This window comes from Pterocles gutturalis, unplaced genomic scaffold, assembly GCF_000699245.1.
Source record: "Pterocles gutturalis isolate BGI_N339 unplaced genomic scaffold, ASM69924v1 scaffold16608, whole genome shotgun sequence".
Taxonomy (NCBI): domain Eukaryota; kingdom Metazoa; phylum Chordata; class Aves; order Pterocliformes; family Pteroclidae; genus Pterocles; species Pterocles gutturalis.
Window position 1 is genome coordinate 1 of NW_010121005.1, and position 20,820 is coordinate 20,820.

Here is a 20,820-nt window from a genome sequence, read left to right on the forward strand (position 1 = left end):
TATTTTAATTTAAATTTAATTTTTTAATTTATTTTTTCAGTGCATTGCCAGCCAGGTCAAAATTGAATATGATGGAGCTGCTAGCCTCCAAAAGCAGGGGACTAACATTTGTGTAGTCCTAAAAACTAGAGAGAGACCAATTTAAACCTGGAGATTTTAATCCAGCTTGTGCTGGAAAGTCCTCTAAAAGATGTGAATAAAATTCAGAATAAGCATGCTGAAGTGGAAAGAGCAAATTATTCCAGCACTGGTGAGATACAGGTGATGGAGAATATATTATAAAACTTGTTTTTTTTTTTTTTTTTTTTCTGCTGTTGCAAAGCCCAGTGGAGGGAAGGGGAGAGCAGAGGGACAGGGATCCAGTGTAACACCATGAGCTGAGAAGGGAAACCATTCATCTTGCATTTAAATGCCCTCTTGCTCAGATTTTATCATGAGGTTGTTCTTCTTATTGGCTCATTATAAAACAGGATTTCTTTCCCTGATCTTAGATACAAAACCATTCTTAAGATAGTTGTCCTCTTCTTTTCCAGATTAAAGAAAATGATGCCTGGTTTTATTGAAACCAACCCAGAGTAGTGTTTATTACTGAAAATATACAGTATTTTTGAACATCACATAAAAAGCCTAGTAGATACATCTGCTCTAGTTCAAAATGCTCAATAGATAATCTTTGTGCAGCATGTAGCACTATCCTCATAATGAAAACATCTCCTTCTCATTATTATTCTTACAGTTTTTCCCTTTTGTATTTTTTAAACCCGGAAAACATGTTCTGTTGTCCTTCCCCAATCCTCTTAGCTGAAAAAAAACCAAAGACTTTCCAAATGCTACTTACATTGTGTCGAAAGCATGGGGCTAAGAGGAATAAGGGTATTTTATAGACCTATCTAGAGATATTGCTGTTTTTTTCAAAATTTTGTGTATGAACAGGGCATGGTTCTTGCAAGGCAAAGTGCCCTGTGTTAAACAGTCCAGCGATGTCCTGGCCAACTCCCAGTCTATCAAAGGGAAAAATGGGGAAGGTAGGTAAATTTGAATTTTTCACACCACCATTCAGATGCCCTTTTTCTTGCTGCCGACGTGTTCTCAAACGACAGTTCTGCAGAGAATAAATTTTTACAAAGAAACAAGAAAGAGATGAGCTATCTATACACCAAACTGTTGAAATCATTGGGAATCAATGTACAGGGTGAGGCGGGCAGTATGTTAAAAATAGTCTTTGTTCACCACAATACGGAAGGGAAACACAAAAAAAAAAAAAAGGAAAGGACAAAAAAATTGATTGTTCCTGCCAGTGTGCTGTTTTAGACTTTGTATTGTGAACTTCCACGAGGTGTAGTCAGTGTTGAATCTCTTTCTACTTTGAATGTTTCATCATCACCTACTCCAAGAGGCTTTTGCCTGGTTGCCTTAAAGCAGCATCACGAATATGGGCGATGAGAGTCCACAGAAATATGATGGGCACCTCATTGCGAAAGAGAGCAGTGCAGAATAAAGGAAGAAAGTTTGAAGAAAAGGGCCTTGGGGAGAGTGAAGAAAGAAGAACCCTGAAGGCCACCAGGTTGCACGTGTCTGTGGAGGACGTATCACACGGCTGCGGTCTGTTTGATGCTGTGGAAGCTGATTCGTGTCGGAGAGGTGGGGATGGACATGGCACGTGCCACACGCACTCGAAGGGAGTGATGGTCTTGCCAGCGGTGCCACCTTTTCCTGGCAGCAGAACGGACCTGGTGAAAAAAGAAGGGAAGAACATGAACCCTTAGAATACTTGGGTGTCCTCTGTAAAGGAACACTAGAGAGCTCTGAGACAAATGATGATATGTGTCAAGCCAGTGAAACATGCAGGGCTTGATTCAGCCTCCTAAACATGGACATCTAGTTCACCTGATATTCTTCAGCACTCTGGGAAAAAGCATGGGTTTCACACATCTCATGTCTCATATCTGATGTTTTAAATCCCATACAGCATTTCAAACACCACTAAATGCCTACACTTATGCAACTGAATCAAGCTCTCAAAATGGATGCACCTGATGGAGGTCTTAGAGACACCTATCACAGAGCCTGAAGTTGCTCCTTCTTCCCTTGTGTATGAAGGGGAATCACAGATCATCTAACTAAACACCGGTGTCTACACCATAGACACGCCTGACCTAATCCCTGCGAGCATCTTGTACAGGCAGGGGAGAGCTACGCTACAGTCAACAGGAGGTCATCATCAAGCAGATGCTTACAAATAGGCCAGATGAATCTTGAACTGTAAGTGCTTATTTTGGTGCATGAATCAAAGAGAGAGCCCAGGAGCTCTAGCTCAAATATAATGGAAATACTCAAGGGAAAGACAGGTGATAGGAACCATACCCTCAAACACAATGGAAGGGAATGCTTGACATAGTCCTAACACAGGCTGCAATCAATTCCTGCCAAGTCATTGGCATAGAAGACTCAAAGTCAGAACCTGAAATGAAAACTTCTGACCATTTTCTGGATATTCTTGTTGATCTCTGCTTACTGTAGAGACGAGATCAATTTAGTCCCCTAACCTCGGCAGCTAGGTAAGCCTACAAAATCAGGTGAGACTAATCTGGGCCCATCTTCTTGGACAGCCCATGGGTAGTTGTATTCTTGACAGCTGGAAAGGATGTTGATGTTCTGATGCCAAACTGAAATCCAATCAACTTGGAAAAAAGAGCATTTTGACATACAACCTCTATATCAAGCCAGGGCCTCCTTTGCCAAAAATACATTTGTTTAGAAGGTGGGATTATAAGTAATATAATGTAGACATTGCACCTCAGCTACTGATCCATAGTTCTCTTCCTGACCAGGAGAGAACCAGTCAGCACGATCAAAGGGAATGGTTCATCTCCTCCTAAAGCAGATGTCCACAGCAGGCCAGCTACCGTGGTCAGATGAAAAACATTTATTTCCTTTCGTTAGTTATAAAGAGAGTCTAGACAGTTAGCTCTGCTTTAGATGTCCATATTGTAAATTTATCTAAATTTAGACAATATTGATACCTTACCCTGAATGTTTTTCAATCTTTAACGTTATCTTCGCTGCATCCCTCAAAAGTAAAGGAGTGCTCTTATCCCCATTTTTCCACCAGCAGGATAAATCTTGGGTATTAATAGCACTGAAACTGTTGTAGAGTAGACCTCAACATAGATCAGCTGCCATGGCAACTGTACAAGGCTTGGGATGAGCTTGCACAGCCTGTGTGGAACCCATGCTGACACAGATTCTCAGCTATCAGCACCTGAGGTAGATCAAAGCCACCCTGGGTGTATCGATAATCACCACTGGGACTGCAGGGAAGATGGTGTCGAAAGAAACTGTCCAAAGGTGCACAGCCACTGCTTTTCTCTATTTCTTTAAAAACCTGGGGCCTGTCTTCAGGCACAGTGTGAAGCATACTCAAAACATGAGGAACACAAGCTCTCCAACCCCACTTCAGAGCAGCTTCAACATGGTGCCTAACAGGTGCTCAAATGAGCTGATGAGCTCTAGCAGCAGAGGCATTTCCCACCCAAACCTCGCACATTCAGTATTAGGTGTCCCAGATAAATGGGAATGATGGTCTGACAGTTAAAACATACAACAGTTCGTAAGGAGGACATGGGGTGGAGAGATCTGCATTTCTTCTCTCAGATGGTTTCAATCCCCCCATTTCTTGGTGAGCCTTCAGGGACTTAGCCCATAGTCCGTAGCACTACTACTTAGAAACGCCGCACTGTTGTGGTCTGGCACCTAACAATCCCTTCTCATCACTGGCTTTGTCCATCAAATACACCCCATTTCAGGTTTGTGAGTATCAACTTGGAAAACAGTTTTGCAGTTTTCCTCTTTGGTGCCTTGTCAGGGGAGTCCTGAAGCTGGAAATCTGGCTTTTCTATCAGAGCCCTTCCAGAAGGTGCAGATAGGGCAAAATGAACCTGATGATCTCTTTGGTTATTTTCTCAACCGTGTGTCAGCTGTGCATCTTGATCAGACACTTATGATGAGGAGATGCAGATATTTTTAGTAAGGCAGGAAGAGTGACACAATGGGTTTCTTTCTTTTGATTTTGCATCAGTTATTTTTTTTCAATATAAAATAATGGGTTTTACACTTGAGAGGAGGGACAGACCCTAGGAAAATAAAGGCTACGAGGGGCCAGGACTGCTTGCACGAAAAAGGGGAAGAGTGAACATCCAATGAAAGGTAAAGTTAAAAGACAACACTGTCAGGAGGAGCATGACCATCATGAATCAATGTGCAATGAGAATAACGTGGTTAAACAACAGTGCAGGGGATTTCTGGAAGAGCCTCTCATTATGAAGAAGTAGGTACAAAACACTTCCACTAATTTCAAGATGGGGTTTGGTTGGTTTACCAAATGGGTTAAGTGAAATAGATAGTTATATGAGATAGCCAGAATCAGGATGGGCTGACTCAGCTGTATGCTACCACAGTAGAAGCCAGCCTGGGCTGCTGACTGTCACCATTTCATCAAACCAGCCCCACTGGTTCACTGAATCCTCCTGTTAAAACATGAGAAACAGTGGAAAGAAGATGTGTCATGGTGTTGGACTTTTCTGGATGCCCACTGTTTGCAAACCTGCCATGGTTCTACCTGGAGTTGCCAAGGGATACTTATTTCTGATTCTGGATTTAAGGGTGCACATAATATAAACCCAAAGGCAAATACATGTGCCAGAGTACATACAAGGGGGGATGCACTTCATCTGAAAGCTTGATACCTAGTCTTGGCCAATTATTTATGCTTTCATTATAGAAAATGGAGAAAGTGAGATGATCCTCCTAAGGAGGTGACTTAGATATGTGGAATGAATAAGTCCTTGCTCCATCTTGCTCCTTTGGGTTCAAAACCAGCTTAGCTAAATGTTGGGCACCTAAGGCAAATGGTACAAGTAACATGGAAGGTGTCAGAGGGGTAACCATTGTCATGGGAAATTGTCCCATGAAGAACATGGGACTTGATTCGTAGAGGGATGTTGCCTCTTGAATGCTCATGTCTCCCCAGATGTCACCAAATGTGGAGATACGGTTAAAAAGCCTTTTCCTTTTTCTGCTGGAGTGAAATTCACCTTTTTACAGGGAGGCTGTGATCCACTTAAGTCTTTCAAAGTGGTGAATTTCTTCATCTTGGGTGCAAAAGCAGAGAATAAATCCCTGTGTACAGCACAGTCTTGCAAAAAAGTTAAGAGCAGACCGGCAGTCCCGTGAATTTGAGTATCCCAGGTGCTCCTACAGCAGCATTTCACTGAGTCATGAAAAGGGGGAGGCAGCTGGTGGGCTTTTGGTGTTTCTGAGCAACTTGTGTGAACAGATACTTACTCAGCCACTGAAGCCAGATTAGATTTATCATTTGTGCTTCAAACCAATCAAGTCAAAAAGAGTCACCTGGAGATAAAGACGGGAGTCTAAACAAGCAGTTGTCCCAATGGCTTTTATGATACGGTTTTCTTACAAGCTTTGAGAGCAGATAAAAAGTAGTAATAAAAATGCTATCTTGTACAGCTGGAGCCATTCCTAATGGACTGGGCACATGGAAATAGACTCTGCACTTACAGAGGTGAGTGCAAAGCATTTCTTAAGGACAAAATAATTCACTGCAATTAGGATGCGACCAGAGAGCAAGCAGAAAAGGTTAAGCTCAAATTTATCTCTTCAGCTGAACTCAGAAACAAAATGCTAGCTTAACTTTAGGTCAGAAAAGAAAAAAGAAAATAGTCTGTGACTGTTATAAAAACATGTTAAAAAAGACACCAAAAGAGCTATTACACAGCAGAAGAGTAATAGAAAAAGATAAAGCAAAATAACAACTTCAAACCTGGTTGTTAATCTCCATGAGAGCAACTGTGCCTATCTGTTAAACATTTGTAGAGTCAGTACTATGTCCTAGAGCCAGCATTAGCACATCTGTAACCTGAAATTAACAGCACTTGCCTGTAATAGCCCAAAGATGCATACAGGCTATCACCAGTGGTTCAAGCTTAACAAGGAGTCTGGGCAATCTCAGCTTCACCTCTGTGTAACTTTAGTTGCTTGAGATGACAAAGCTTATCTGTGCTGCTGAGCAGAGAGCCCAGTTCTGTCTTGACCCTTGGTCTGTCATTTTCTTGCAAACAGTTACTCTTGCAGAATTACCCTTTTCAGCTCTTTGCACTTAGCGTACTGTGAATAATCACAGTTTCTGAACATGTGGTCAAATCAGATTTACCAACATATTTGTGCCTACAGAGTGTGGGCATTGCTCTCAGCAGGATTGCTTTAGAGCAGTCAAGGGAAAGAATTCAGGTGATGGGATGGAGAGAAGTCAGGGGGTGATAGTTTTTCTTTCCTGATTGGATCATCTAACTGAGGAGCTCTCAAACTTTCAGATCACATCTGAAAAATCACTAAAAACCACATCCAATCATAAAAATTGTTAAAAACCTCTCCTCCTCCTCCTCAGAAGAAAAAAGAACAACAAAAAGAATGAAAGAAATGGAGAGAAGGATGAAAACATGCAGAGAAGATTTGCTTTTGATAAAACAGACATCAACTTTGTATTATTATTACTTATGCTAGACACTGGCTGCTGGCTAATTTCTTGCAGCCATCAATTAGATATGAGCTGAAGAAAGAGCCTTTAGCAGCATTAAAAATCAGTTTTTGGAGGAAATGTCATGTCTTATTAGCAGAGAGGAAGCAAGCTGGATCCATTTACGCAGCGCTTAGACCAAAAGGGCCTATTCACTTGGGGCTTCTTGACGTAATACTAAAATATCATATTAGTAATGTAGGTAAAAAGGAAGGGTCTGATAAGGAGAGAAGGATTTAATGAGCTGTCATGGTAATGGAAACTGGAAGTAAGACTCTTGGGATGCCACCATACTCCGTCCCCAGAGAACATCTCTCACAGGAAAGTGTTAACACACGAGGGGCAGAGGGACAACAGGTACTCTCTGACTACAGAATAATCATGGGCTTAAGTAGTCTGTGACTACACAACCCTAATTAAGTTCTTGCTTTGCTCATATGCAACTTTTTACTCCCAGGAAACCTGATCCAAAGGCAAATGAAATAAATGAAAAAGGTTTCTGTAGATCTCAATGGGCTTGGAAACACACTGATTTTTGCTCTATGAAAATAGGTCTCAGTGACGAATTCATCAAGTTCCACCTACACTTAAGCACCTTTGTGACATATTACAGATACTTGCACTGCAGTTGGAGGTAACTGGAAAACAACTGTGGACTTTAAACATCTTTTGTCATGAACAGCAGTGTAAATTGTGGAAAAATTGATGAACACATATTCAATCTTATTGTAAACTACAGATGAGCAAGGGGGACTTTCAAGAAATGTCCAGATCATCAAAAGAGAACTGGCTATGCTGACTTTGAATTTCAAGGCACTGGTCTCAGTGTCTGACTCTGCAGTGTAACCCACTTCCATGAAGTTTCTGAAGCCCTTGCCTCTCCTATATCCAGCAGAGACACAGGAAAAGCCATAAGGTATTGGCAGCAGTTCATCAGAAAGACAAAACTGAAATAGGTCAGTTGAAATCTACCATCATTTGGGTGAATCATTACTTATAAATGAAGTTGAGGGTGATCAGCTCAACTGCATATGTGTATGTACTAGATGTTTAATGTTAGGGGGAGAAATTCCATCCATTACTTAATAGAACTTACACCAATGTAAGGTGATGCCTTACATGATACCTTGAACATTTTTCAGAGCGTTAGGGTGTCCATCAAGGGAGGAGGGACAGTAAATGCTGGATTTAATAGAAAATGCTGTGAAGAAGCCTACAGGTCAAGCCTCTCCAGATCCTTGGAAGGATTAAGTGCAGTCCTGAATGGAAGCAAAGAAAACAGAACAGCCTAAGCAGAGACCACTGGACTGACAGACGTAGGGATCTGCCGGTGAGGAATGCTAACACTCTCAGAGAGTTAGGAGTGAGTCTTTATCTATTTTCTGCAAATCAATTACATCACTGAGCAACTATATGTATGTCCTACAGCCACCTCTCACCCTACTGGTATGGCTTTATGAGCACCCCAGTAAAGACACCTCCTCAGGCCAAAGATGGTCATGTCACCATTTGACAAAAAAACGGAACCAAACATCTCTATAAAGATGCCATTATCAGTGTTTCATCTTCCTAAGGCAGGGAACGGATTTGCCACACATTCTGGGGTGGAAGCAAATGCGTCTCCCTTCTTCTGGGCTCCAAAGGACCTGAGCTAACCACTAGAGAGGGAGACCATGAATGCAATCAGCCCACTCCAAGCATCTGTGGGTTTTTTTGTGGAGTCCTCTGGAGGCAGGATCATAACAGCAGTGGTGTAGTGAAAAGGAAGATGAGGTGGAGAAGGACCCTCAAACCAGTTGCCACCTTTCACCATGCCTTGACTTCTCCTTATTTTTCTCTCTTTGTCAGGATCCTAGTCTGAACAGACCTACTGGAGTCAAAGCAATGAAGGTGACTTTTTCTACCAGAACACATGTAATGAACTGCTGCCTGGTGGTCCCAATGAGAAGGTTTGATCCCTTCAGTTGACTCTATATTGACCTTCATCTTCAGGGGCATTTAGGAGTAGTACTCATGCCCACATTTTTGGACATCTTTTCTCAGAAAGCAATCACTGTTGGAGATGAAATTAAACTTCAGCCCTCTAGTCCACCCCCATATTCATATTTATTCAGTGAATTGAAGGAATGCTTAATGCATATCCTTTGGGTTCAGAATGATTAATGTGAAGTCTGCTTAGATTGATGGGCAGGTGGATGACTAACCATTTAGGTGGTGATTCATAGCTGGAAATTACAATGAATAGCCTCCCAAGATGATCAGATCAAAGTAAGCCACTTTGAGCTTAACAGATTTTGAGAGACAGATGGTGCCTAGGTAAAGGGTCATCACAAAAAAAAGTTAAACATATTTATCTTTGCCTTGCATCTTGCTGTGAGAACAATTTACGGTGCTAAGTAACAAAGTAACCTGTTCTAGTCCTCTCTGGTTATGGCTTCTCTCTAAGTCAGCTAATTGCTTTCCATTTGAAATGTTAATTCATAGCTGATTATCAATATTGACCAGATAACACTAGAACCTGAGGCCTGCTTGAGGTGAGAATTCAAGCTTTGCAAGATGATTTCGGACACAGGCCTTGATAGTTATGTATCCCTTCAAGGTACATGGTTAGAAATGAAGGAGAGCCACCTTACTGTAGACATAGGTTTCATGAATTATAGAATAATTAATGTTGGAAGGGACCTCAGAAGCCTCTGGTCCAATGCCATGATCAAAGAAAGTCCAGTGTAGAAATTATATCCAGTTTTGAAATTATGTCAGAGCCTTATCCAGTCATTTTGAGTACATCCAATGACAGAGATCTCAATACACCTCTGGGCCTCTCTTCTAGTGCTTAAACACCCTCACTATAGGTTTTTTTTACCATGTGTAATCAGGTTTTCCTCTGTTCCTTCATTCAGTTTGACAGTGGAGACTGCTCTTCTCTGTCCATTCCTTCATCAAGCACTATCCCTTTATATGTTTGGGTCATTCTCACACACCATCACCTTAATTCAAAAGCACCCTGTCATGGTACCGCTATGTTATTATCCCCCTTATGGTTGGTAAGGTTCTCAAGGATCACAGAACTCTCTGAGGCATCAGCACTGGTGGTTACTGGAAATGACGTGAAGCACCTAATAACAACGATAGGTGTTCTCTGGAGGCAGGGATCCTTCCTCCATTATCCTCTCATTTCCATCATGTTTTTGCTGAGGTAGCAGGAGTAGAGCCAGCCCTATCAGTGAAGTTCTCGTTTCCATGGAGGTTCACCATGGGGTTTCTGGGGGATGCTGCAGCATCTGAGATCTGGCCTCCTCCCCTCCAGACTCCAACAAACAGCAGCTATAAGACCAAAACTAACACAACCATCCAGGAAGATATATTCGGAATATAGAACACTCTAAATGCATGCTTTCCCTCTCTTTGTCTCTGAAATACTTTATTTTCTCTCAAGAGAAAACCATCACTAGCAAGGAGGTACGGCTGAGAAGGTAGATAGCACACTAGGCAGGAAAATGGAGGGAAGATCCATCTTCCTTCAAAGATGCTTCATCTGGAATCAGTCAAAGAGAGAACAGAAATGCAGGGAATGCTATATCCATATATATTCATAACATGCAAACAATTATAAGGGCTCCTTACACATGCCTAACGACCGTAACCTTCACTGAGCCTTTTTTCAGTTTCAGGTCTGGCTGTGACCTGGATAGGATAGTGATGTTTTTATCCAACATTCAGTTCTAACGATCATTGTCAGGGAAATCAGAGGCACCGTGTGAGAAGAATCCCACACCAGACACCCTTTTGAAAGACAGACTGTAATTAAACACGTGCTATCAAGCTCAGTTACTGGACTGAATTTATCAGCTTGTACTACAGAGGCTGGAGAGATGATTTAGTGGTTTCTATGGATCTATATTCTCATCCAAACTTACATAAGGCTGAGATACCATTAAAGCATATGCCTGATTAAACATTATTATCTTGTTATAAGCAAACTGAACTAGGTAGAATAAATTTCATCAACTAAAAAAAACAAAAGATTTTTTTTTAGTGAGCTGCAATAAAAAATGTCCAACAGGAGTTTCGTGGAAACACATTTTCTTCAGTACAGCTTCATGCCACTCTATCTATCATTGTTCCATGAAAATTCCATCTTAAATATATATATTTTTTTAAATCCAGTTTTAAGTGACATTAAATTCAGTCTTGTGATCTGTGACCTGAGAGAAAAATGTTTGAGGACCATCTTGATTTTTGCAGTTATTGAAAAGAAAGGTCACAACCTACATTCATTCTTTTGAAGTGACATGTAACATAAATGCATACATATTTTTCATTATGCCATTTTTCATAACATCCCAAATTCTCAGAAGCCTCTCATTCTCAATTTTCTTCTAAGTCCAGAGATGCTCTTTACCACTCAGATTAAATGAAATTTGCATATGTTTGCCCTCTAGGGCTAGTAGATTTTTCTCTGTGTCCAAAAAATACAACCTTTTTTCCATAAAGTCTCTAGACAAATTAATGAGTCAAGTGCCAGCGGCCTCTCATGCCCGTCCATGGCACACACAGTTTGTTCAGAACTTTTCAGAAGCAATAAAACATTAAAGCTTGTCAACTTTGTGTCTAAACTGCTGCTTCTCCCTTGGTTCACTGGAATAACTTGAGTATAATGTGTTGTCCTAGAAAGATATTCATATTAAAAATCTGAAAGATCATCTCTCCAGTAGAAGAGGCCAAATAATACACACTCAGGACCTGGCCCATCAGCTTAATTCTCACTGCAGCCAACAAAGCTCGTCCAAGATCTTTGTGAAACATTGTGGGTTGTGGAAGTGAGGGAAAGGGAGATGTTTGCATTCCCAGGTCAAACGCCCGCTCCAAAGCATAAGGAAATCAACTCATCCCATTTGAAATTTTTTGCGTGGGCTGCAATTTAATAGCTTCGCTTTTTCCCTTCAGTGATCCCACTGCTGAACTGTCAGACTAAATCACGGCAAAATCAGGACCAAGACCTTTTATGGTGATATTTTGTATTACCAAGGAGTCATCTTCAGTTAGAGTGCTGGAGGCACTGCCTTCCCCACTAGGAACATCCCATCTATTCAAGCAGCACAGCTGAGTAACTCCTCCAATTTGGGGCAAAAGAGCTCATAGGAAGAGAAACACTCTAAGTCGTAAGGACATGTTTGTTTAAATCTAGGAAGTCTACAAGATGTTACAGAAAAAAAACTAATTTCTGTTTCATTTGCCAAACTTCACGGACGGAACACTGAGAAGAAGACAGAAACTTTGCTAACTTTCATCTGCAATCCATATTGTCTGAGCTCTACTACAGACAGTTATTGGAAGTTTGTAAGTACCTAGTGGCATTGTCCTGACACCAGTGGCTCTCAGAGAGGCATCCCTGCTAGAAGTGGTGATGAAGGAAATGCCACTCTATCCACATGAGGTCCCAGCACTCAGTGAGATCCACAGTAAATTTTGTTCTGAAAGGAAAATAGCCTGTGAGTAGTAGCCTGTAAGTAGAATCATGGAACCATGGAAAGGTTTAGGAAGGGACCTTAAAGATCACCTCTTAACCTTGAACTGGCTCCCAGAAATGCCCATTCAAACTGTAATACTGGTGTGATATAGCTGGGAAAACCACTGTTATGGAAATAATTCCAGAACTGATAGTAGATTGTTATCAAGGCATAGAAGAAGTAGAAGAGGTGAATCATCCTGCCTTTCAACAAGTCTGATTATGTCTGAACTCATTTAAGTTCCAGAAGGGAAGTTGGCTCATGACCTTGGACAGAGAACTTCAGAGTGCTGTACTGGAGGAGCTATTTCTCACACTAGGAGACAGCTGAAAGAATCCCAGAAGAGATAAAAAAGTGAAAGCCTGGTACCAACAGCCAACTGGTCCTAGGCCAAGTCCACAGAATGGAAGCCTGCTAGGATAATACGAAGTCCTGACTATGAAATTCTGTGTCCCAGGTTCCAGCCCTGATGTTCACTGTGGCACTGCCAAAAAAAAAAAAAAAAAAAAAAAAAGAAAAAAAAAAAAAAAAAAAAAAAAAAAAAAAAAAAAAAAAAAAAAAAAAAAAAAAAAGAAAAAAAAAAGTAAAAAAAAGGAAAAAAAAAGAAAAAAAAAAGAAGCTTGCTGTCTACATGGAAGATTCTCCTTCTACATTAACAGTGTAAACCTGATGAATATGACAAGTATCACTGAAAGGACATGCCAGACTTCTGGTGCCTTTAACCTCATCAGACTGCAGCAGAGGGGCTCACAAAAACAAAGTACAGTCACAAGAAACTCAGATACATGGCAAGGTTTGGAGTAACTGCAGTCCCACAGTTCAGGTATCTGTACTTTTGGGGGAAGATTTCACCTCCCTATTTATTAAGAGGTCAGAATATTAATGAGGAAGAGGGGAAATGAAGAAAGGCAAAAAAAAAAAAAAATAGTGGTGCTTCTTTGGCTGAAGTATAGAAAAAGTTGCAGAGCAGCAGGGTGAGAAGACATGCCCATTCTTTCTCAGAGTGCCAGACAGGGAGCCCCCAATGAAATTAAGAAGCAGCACATACAAATTACACAAAAAAAAACGAAGCCTTGGAATTAAATCCTGCTGAGACACAAATTTTAGCTGGACAAAGACAACATGCTTAATGCAGGTAAATGAGACACTGTCAGCAGGAGAAAAGATATAAACCTCTCACACTTTGGGGTGTAAGTCAAATGTTGAAGGGATATTAGTGAAACATTTCTTGCTTGATTAGCAGTACCTAAAATTAATTCCCAGGAACACTACTGACCCTGTCCCCAGCCCTCTTTTCTGAATGCAACAGGCATTGATCACTCAGAGATAGATATCCACACAGAAAAAACTCTCTCAACTCAGTGTGGCAATCCCATTATAAAAATGGGTCATCTGCAACTTAACAAGAGCCCAGCTCAGAAGTAATGCTCACACATGCCCAGGAATCATATTTGTAATTAATGAGAAACTTCAAAGAAGTCTTAAAATGAAGAGCAATAATTTTATAAACTGAGAAGTCTTCTTTTCCTGTGCCCTGACTTCTCAGGCAATAAACTGAATTTGACAAAGCTTTGTGAACAAAGGAGACCTACAAAGAGGGCTGGGAAATTCAGATGCACATTAACAGAAACTTCTGCAAGAGCAACAGACTGATGGGACTATGATTCTGTGCAAAAACATCTCATGTCCCTATAATCAGGCATTGAAGCAGGTTCCACCTCCCAAGAATTAATTACACTGACAGCAGGGGACACTACTTACCTCACCATTCAAGAAGCAGTAAAATACTGACACAAAGAAACCCTGGAAAGAATAGAAAGCAACTATTAGGTAAGTATTTGAACATGCAGAATCAGGGACTGAGCTTTACCCTTTGATCACCCTGAGCAAAAACATAATCTTGTTGAGATCATCCACTTCTAGACAGATGAAATCTTTACCCTACAACTTCATGAGAAATACCAAGTGTCTTGCAGTTAACAGCTGAGACATGAGAGCTAGAATCTAGAGAGCTCTTCCACTGATAGAGGGGATTGCCACTTCAGCTGTGCTAAAGCATATCTACAGCTTCCAGCTGTGTCCCCAAAATCACACAGACCCCTCACAGGTGCTATGTCATGCTTGCCAGCTCTCTGCGGATGTCTCAGACACCACGGGTGGGTGGTCTTGTGTGGGAAGTGCATCATCAGGTTGCCTACGTCCATCTGAGCTGAACTGCTCTGTGGAATCCACTGAGAGCAGTGACCAGACCCCTGTAACGACTGCTAGGATTGGAATGCCTGTAATGGAGCTCAGATGACAACACGATGACACATTGAGCTCTAAACCTGTAAGCAGAATCCCATTTTGCTTTCAGCAATGGACTGTAATTATTGTCACCATAGAGAGATTCCCCATCTTACATATGTCTTCATATCACTGACAACAAAATAAGCAGTGTCGCATTTTTTGAGACACTGAGCAACAGCAGATAAAAAATACAATTATTTTAGGGAATGAAAAATGTGGTTTGGTTCACTGGTAAAGGCTAAAGTTCCTTTGTTCACTGATTAAAGGGGGCATTTTTCATTTTGGATATTCAGTTTCAATTTCTGCTGGGATGCTCTGTGTTTCAAAGCTAAACATGCATTCAATAAAAACAGTAATCCAGAGCTCGAAACTTTTGTAATCCATAACCCTAGATTTGGCTTGACAGCGTGTGTGCCGTATATTTGTATTAATATCCTGGGTATCAGAGTGTTTTTTCCTGCAGATAACACATGTCATAATGTCAAGTATAGTTCCACCAGACTTCAAGAAGGTCTTTAAGCAGAGGTAGAGCTGTAGGACACACCTATCATGGACTTCATTGCCATAGAATCACAGAATGGTTTGGGTTGGAAGGGACCTCAAAGATCATCCAGTTCCACCCCCCCTGCCATGGGCAGGGACACCCTCCACTAGCCCAGGTTGCTCAAAGCCTCATCCAGCCTGGCCTTGAACCCCTCCAGGGATGGGGCATCCACAGCTTCTCTGGGCAACCTGGGCCACTGCCTCACCACCCGCACAGGGAAATAAGTTCCATCCTTGAAAAGCACTGAGGATCCTTTCAGCAGTAGCTGGTCTCAGCTCTCTTACCTGAAAAGACTGCAGGAAGGAATTGAAATAGATGAAGACAATCTGGGAAATGTCATCTTCACCCGGGTTGACAAAGAAAAGCATGTAGGTGATGCCTAGCAGAGGCAGGAGAACTAACGTCGCCTTCACTGCCTTCCTGTGGGGAGGAAACAGAAACAAAAAAAAAGAACCACTGTGTTATCTGAACTGCTGTAGATTGACAGAATCCAAATAAATCACTCCTTTAGTGGAGGAGAAGTCTCAAAGCAGTTCAGAGGGAAGTGAAGTACCTCCATCAGCTAGAGAGGGAACTGAGGTGCCTCCTTAAGCCAGTTCAGCACCTGCACATGTCAAACAGGGTGAGAAGAAAACAAAAGGGTGGCCTAAGATGTCTCTGCTCAGGGCTGTCCAATATGTACAGTCACTGGAGGAAAGAAGCATTTCAAGAGAGAAATCCACATGTCAACTTCTGTCCAGTGTCTAACATGAGTGAATGGAGTTGGGGAACACAAGTCCTGCCTGCGGGTACCTCCATCCTCGAGGCAGGCTGCTGGGGTATTTGGTGAGGATAGCAGTGGAAGCCCATATTTGCACAATGGCCAGATAATTTGAGCTTTTTCCCAGGAGGACATCCAAGTTTTAGACACTTCTCAGCCTGCTTGCACAGTCCCAAGGTTGGTGACCAGCTTACTGTGCAACCCAAGCTGGAGGCTCCCAGCTCCTCAGGAACTGAAGACCACAAGTTTCTTAGGACTTGGGAGCAGGATATTTAAGAGGGAGCCCATGAATGTATGAAAGGCTGGATGGAGTTTAGCAGGGGAGAGAGTGACAGCCTCCACTGCAGGTTGTGCAGCCACAGCTGAGTTTGCTGGTTAACACTTTCTGACCAGTGTCTGACACCTGGAGAAACACGTTCTGAGAAAGCACTTGCCTCTGAATCCTGCTGCTTGTCCCCACGCTCTAAACTCCAAGGGACAAATGGAAACCTTTTTCACATCCCTCCTTTTCTTTCTCTTCCTCCAGACAGCTTCTCTCCTATCAATGAGGCTTGCATTAAGCTGAAGCCTTGAGATTTTCTGCATCCCCAGTGAGTGATTTCTTACACCTCCGGGTGATGTGATAAGTGCACAGTTTATCTTCTGACCAGGGCATGAATGCTGTGCCAGTGACACCTGCCCTACTCCCACCTTTTAATTCTGTCTGGATATAAATTCTCACTCTCTGCAACACCTGCACGCCCAGCACAATCGCTTAGGGCTGTCTTATAAACAAGAAACAAGGAGAACGTACACAATGAAGCATAAGTGATTAGTCACAGAATTATTAGGGGCTCATCTGTATTATTAGTGCTATAATAGCATCTTGGGATGTCAGTTGGAGAACAGCACCTCATTGTGCTAGACATTGTACAAACACAGAAGACTTCAATTTTGCTAAGTCTGCATAAATCTCTGCATAATGCCATAACTGGCAGGTAAAGACAGACAGGTAGGCAGGCAGGGGAGCACGAAAGCATTGCCAGTGTCAGGATAGACTGACAGTCTTAACAATGTATCTGCCACATAATTTATTTAATACTTGCTTAACAAATCTTTGGACTACGCAGCTCTAGAGCAGCAAGGCTAGCCCCAGGCCTTCCTGGAATTATAAGGATTTCTATTTAGGCTGTGAAAAAGAAGATTCCCTCACAGAGCTTGTAGCTAGGATAAGATCACTGTCATCTGTTCAAGGACAAAGGTAGTTACTTTAGGCTGCCTCAGAATCTAATAAATGCTCCCTGCCAACTGCAGCAGGGAGAAAAATACACTGAGATTTGAATCATTTTTTTTTTTTCATTACAGTTTTAGTTTCTTGGCATGAGGTTTGAAAAAAGGGGTATTTTTCCCCCTTAATTTCTCAGGAAATGTGCAGAGAAAATTCTGAAGAAGAAAATCAGACCACTGCATTAACTTCACATTTGTCCCCAAACCCCAGACAGGAGTAAAAGGAAGGAATTAGGCAAAACAACAAAACCCGATTACTGCAGCAAAACTGCCTCCACGGCAGGTCACACAGCCAGCCAGCTCAGGAAGCTGATCCACCCGAGAAACCACCCCATAAAAAGGTACTGATTAATTAAGGATCAGTTGTGTGATGCAATGATTACATTAATGGTGGGGCCAGCTGAAGGGAAAGGGCACCATCGCCCTTCATTCCTACGCTCTGCACTTCAAAAAGAACATTAAACCCTTCTGTAAATATCTGTACGTGCACAGTAATCATTAGAAATGATACTGTTATTGATTACAGATATGAGTGGTTTGGCCAAGGTTCTGTTCTTCATTGAATCATAGAAAGGTTTGGGTTGGAAGGGACCTTAGAGATCATCGAGTTCCAACCCCCAAAGCCTCATCCAGCCTGGCCTTGAACCCCTCCAGGGACGGGGCATCCACAGCTTCTCTGGGTAACTTGTTCCTATATGCATATACCTAGTCTATTACATATGTTCAGACCATACAGGAGGTAAAGAGGCTGGTGGCCGCAGCAGCACACGAGTCTCTGTGCCTGTACACCGAGGCTCTTGGCACTGTTTGGACATGGAAATGGAGCAGACAGAAAAAATGTCGGCATGTTTTTACAGATAGCCTGCAAAAATAAATATTGTGTACCGAACTACATGAGCTCAAGGGGCAAGAAAGACACCCTCTGAGATAAACAGTGGCATTTGGAAAGACAAAGATGGGACAAGGACAGGGCAGGCAAGGCAGTTCTTTGTGAACACCACAAACAGCAAGAAGCACCAGCTGACTTACCTGTACTGTATTGTTTCTGAAGTGGTTGAAGCTCTCAGCTTTGTCATTAAAATCCTAACTATGTTAAATAGAAATACGAAATTTATCTGGAAAAAAAGGGAAGAGAAAGATATAAATAAAACCAGTGAGTCAAACAGTGGCTTAAAGGATGTGATACACCATAAAAGGCACATTTTGCAATTCAGATCTGATGCCTCTTGGCTTTAGTAAAAGGCACATTGAGCAATTCAGATCTGATGCCTCTTGGCTTTATCATTAGTTGCAACAGAATTTTACTAGAAATATCAGATTATGCAGCAAATATCTAAGAGCTATTACAGTTTTCAAAACAGTAATGAAAATGGAGTACAAAACTAACGGTCCCAGCAAGAAACTTATTTTTTCCTCCCTTTTACACCTTTCCTGGGTGCTACAAGGAACTAAGGGTGGAATTTGGCGTTTTGCATCTGTCTCTGGCTCCGCTCACGCAAGGCTCCCTGCACAGAGTATCTGGCAGCAGTGTGCTGTGTCCATACAGCAGGTGTTTGAAAGCATCCTCCCATTCCAGAGCGGGCTGTAATGGTCAGGTAGAGCTCCCCAGACCCAAAGCACACGGTGGCGTTGCAGAGATCTGAACGTGAGCTAGTCACGCTGGACTCTGTATTTGGGGGAGCCTGTGGGCTGCACTCCACAAGCGAGATACAAACAGAGCAGATGAATCATATCTGAAAAATGCCTTTTTTTTTTTTTTTGCGCTGTCTTTAAAGGTGAGATGATGGATTTACCACTTCTCTTTTTAATCCGTTGAGCTGGGTAATTATTATTTCTGTTACCATCTCACTGCCAAGAGTTGAGATTTGCTCTAATTACTGTTGTTGTAGCATCTGCTAGCGAGTTTCTTATATAAGTTTCCTCTCAGTGTAAACAGGAATAAAAAAAAAACAAACATGAAAAGGAGATTATGATTTGTAGACCATGATCAGCAGCAGGATTTGGCACCTAGGAGCAAGCTTTGGGTGGCTTTCAACACATAAAGGAGGGCAGCTTGCAACATACAGATCTTTCTCAAAATTGTTGACGATGTATGCTGTCAGAATTACAGAACCGTTGTCTCAGGACTGCTGGGGTCACAACCTGAGCTTACGAGAAGATATTTATCTTGCACGCATTCCTGAATCCCAGAGCACCTGGCATTTTGCAGTCTACAAACGGAACAATTCTGTGATTGACTTCCAACTATATGAACACTGTAGCAGAGCTGCCAATTTAACAGTGTTCTCAAAATATGCTCCTTTTGTTTTCTGTGCAATGTGATGTATTTCAGTGATTACAGCATCTTGGCACCCATCATATTGTTCCCTGCGGTTACTGTAACATGGTTTATAACAAATAGCGCAATAAGCACCTGAACAGACACTGGGAGACGGGCAGTGTTGGGAATCATGTACATTAAACACTTATTACGTGAGATACAAAAATGCTGCTCTAGGAGTTCACATGTGACATTTTTTGAAATGATTTTTTCTGAGCAGAGCAGGGCCTTAGGGAGTATAAGAAATAAAACCGCAGTTTGTATTCTTGTTCTTGCTAGAATTGTCTTTGTCATATTTAAGAGCTTGAAGTCAATTGGTTCTCACTTTATTTAGCAGAGACAAAAACTGCTTCACATCCCTGGTTTGACTTGAAGCTTAAACTCCTCACATTGGTGACTGCACCCTTCCTCAGAAACAGAAAGAGAAATGTTCAGGCAGCCTCTACTGAGGGGGAGGTGGATGTCCTTCACCCACAGAAAGAAAACTCCTGCCTCTGATATTCTTCTACCATATCTTGAGGTTCTTCGTCAGCTCAGAGACAGGTTTGGGTTACTTCTATAGAGGATGAAAAAAAGGCACCAGCCCAAAACTTGGCACTTTTGCAATCATAATAGAAGGTGTCAGATGGAATTACAGACTCCTAGGCAAGTTCCAAATATAAGTAGGACTAATCACATGAGACTAACATGATGAACCGGACCAGAGAAAGCATTTCAAGTTTCATGAGTCCTACTCTGATGTGACAGCAGGGAACTGGAAATGCAAATTGCTGCTGGCTGCATCAGAAAAATTAGTGATTTTGATCTTCTCTGAAATTATATTGCAGAAGTGTGATTCATCAGCCCAGAAGAAAAATTGCTAGCTGAAAAGTTGGGAGTTACTTCACTTAGAAATACTTTTATTCTATATAAATTATTTTTTCAGTTTCCAACTGTTTTCTCCAAGCTCCCCCTATCCAAGGGTTGCAGAAAGAAAACAGTGACGACATAGAGAAAGGATGTATTATATTAATACTTCTCACCTAGATTTTCACATCTGTTTGCACCGATCCCTGGTGACAGCTGGCTTTCCCATCTGACCGTCTCAGCTGATGCTTACTGTGTGCTGGGTGCCACCAAAAGCTGAGCATCCCAGTGCTAGCACAGCCCATGGTACCATCTGAGGCACTATGGGTGGCACTGGTACCTGTGACACAGGGCTGATAATAGATCACGACTGTCAACAGCAGCAACAGGAAGGCAGATACATCAGTGCTTGGGACCAAGCCTGTCAGGGACATTATTTCTAGAACATTTTCTAGGAGAGGAACACTGAGGCCAGAAGAGGGGCATCGGCCACTCACCCTGAGTCCTCTTCCTAGTTCTGGCATTGAATATGCTGCATATCCTTGCTCACATGGGCAGCGATCAAGCTTGTGAGTCTGAAGAGAGACACTAAAATCCACCTGAGGATGTACTCAGTAATCTCAAATTTGCATTTCAGAGTGACTGTCAATCTGCTGCTTCCATTAATGTTTGTAGTCATGTACTTGTCAACCA

The 20,820-nt window shown here is 41.9% G+C and overlaps 1 protein-coding gene across 1 annotated transcript in view; it reads right to left on the minus strand.

Moving 5' to 3' along the window:
* Positions 1-1,285: 1,285 nt before the first annotated feature.
* The window catches only part of CRHR2 (corticotropin releasing hormone receptor 2), a gene marked incomplete at its 5' end in the record, with an annotated part of 63,693 nt that continues 44,158 nt past the window's right edge, over positions 1,286-20,820 (minus strand). The window contains 4 exons of the mRNA XM_010077105.1: positions 1,286-1,730; positions 13,864-13,905; positions 15,220-15,355; positions 17,991-18,076. Of these exons, the coding sequence (XP_010075407.1) occupies positions 1,590-1,730; positions 13,864-13,905; positions 15,220-15,355; positions 17,991-18,076 (405 nt within the window). The remainder of the gene's footprint in view (positions 1,731-13,863; positions 13,906-15,219; positions 15,356-17,990; positions 18,077-20,820) is intronic.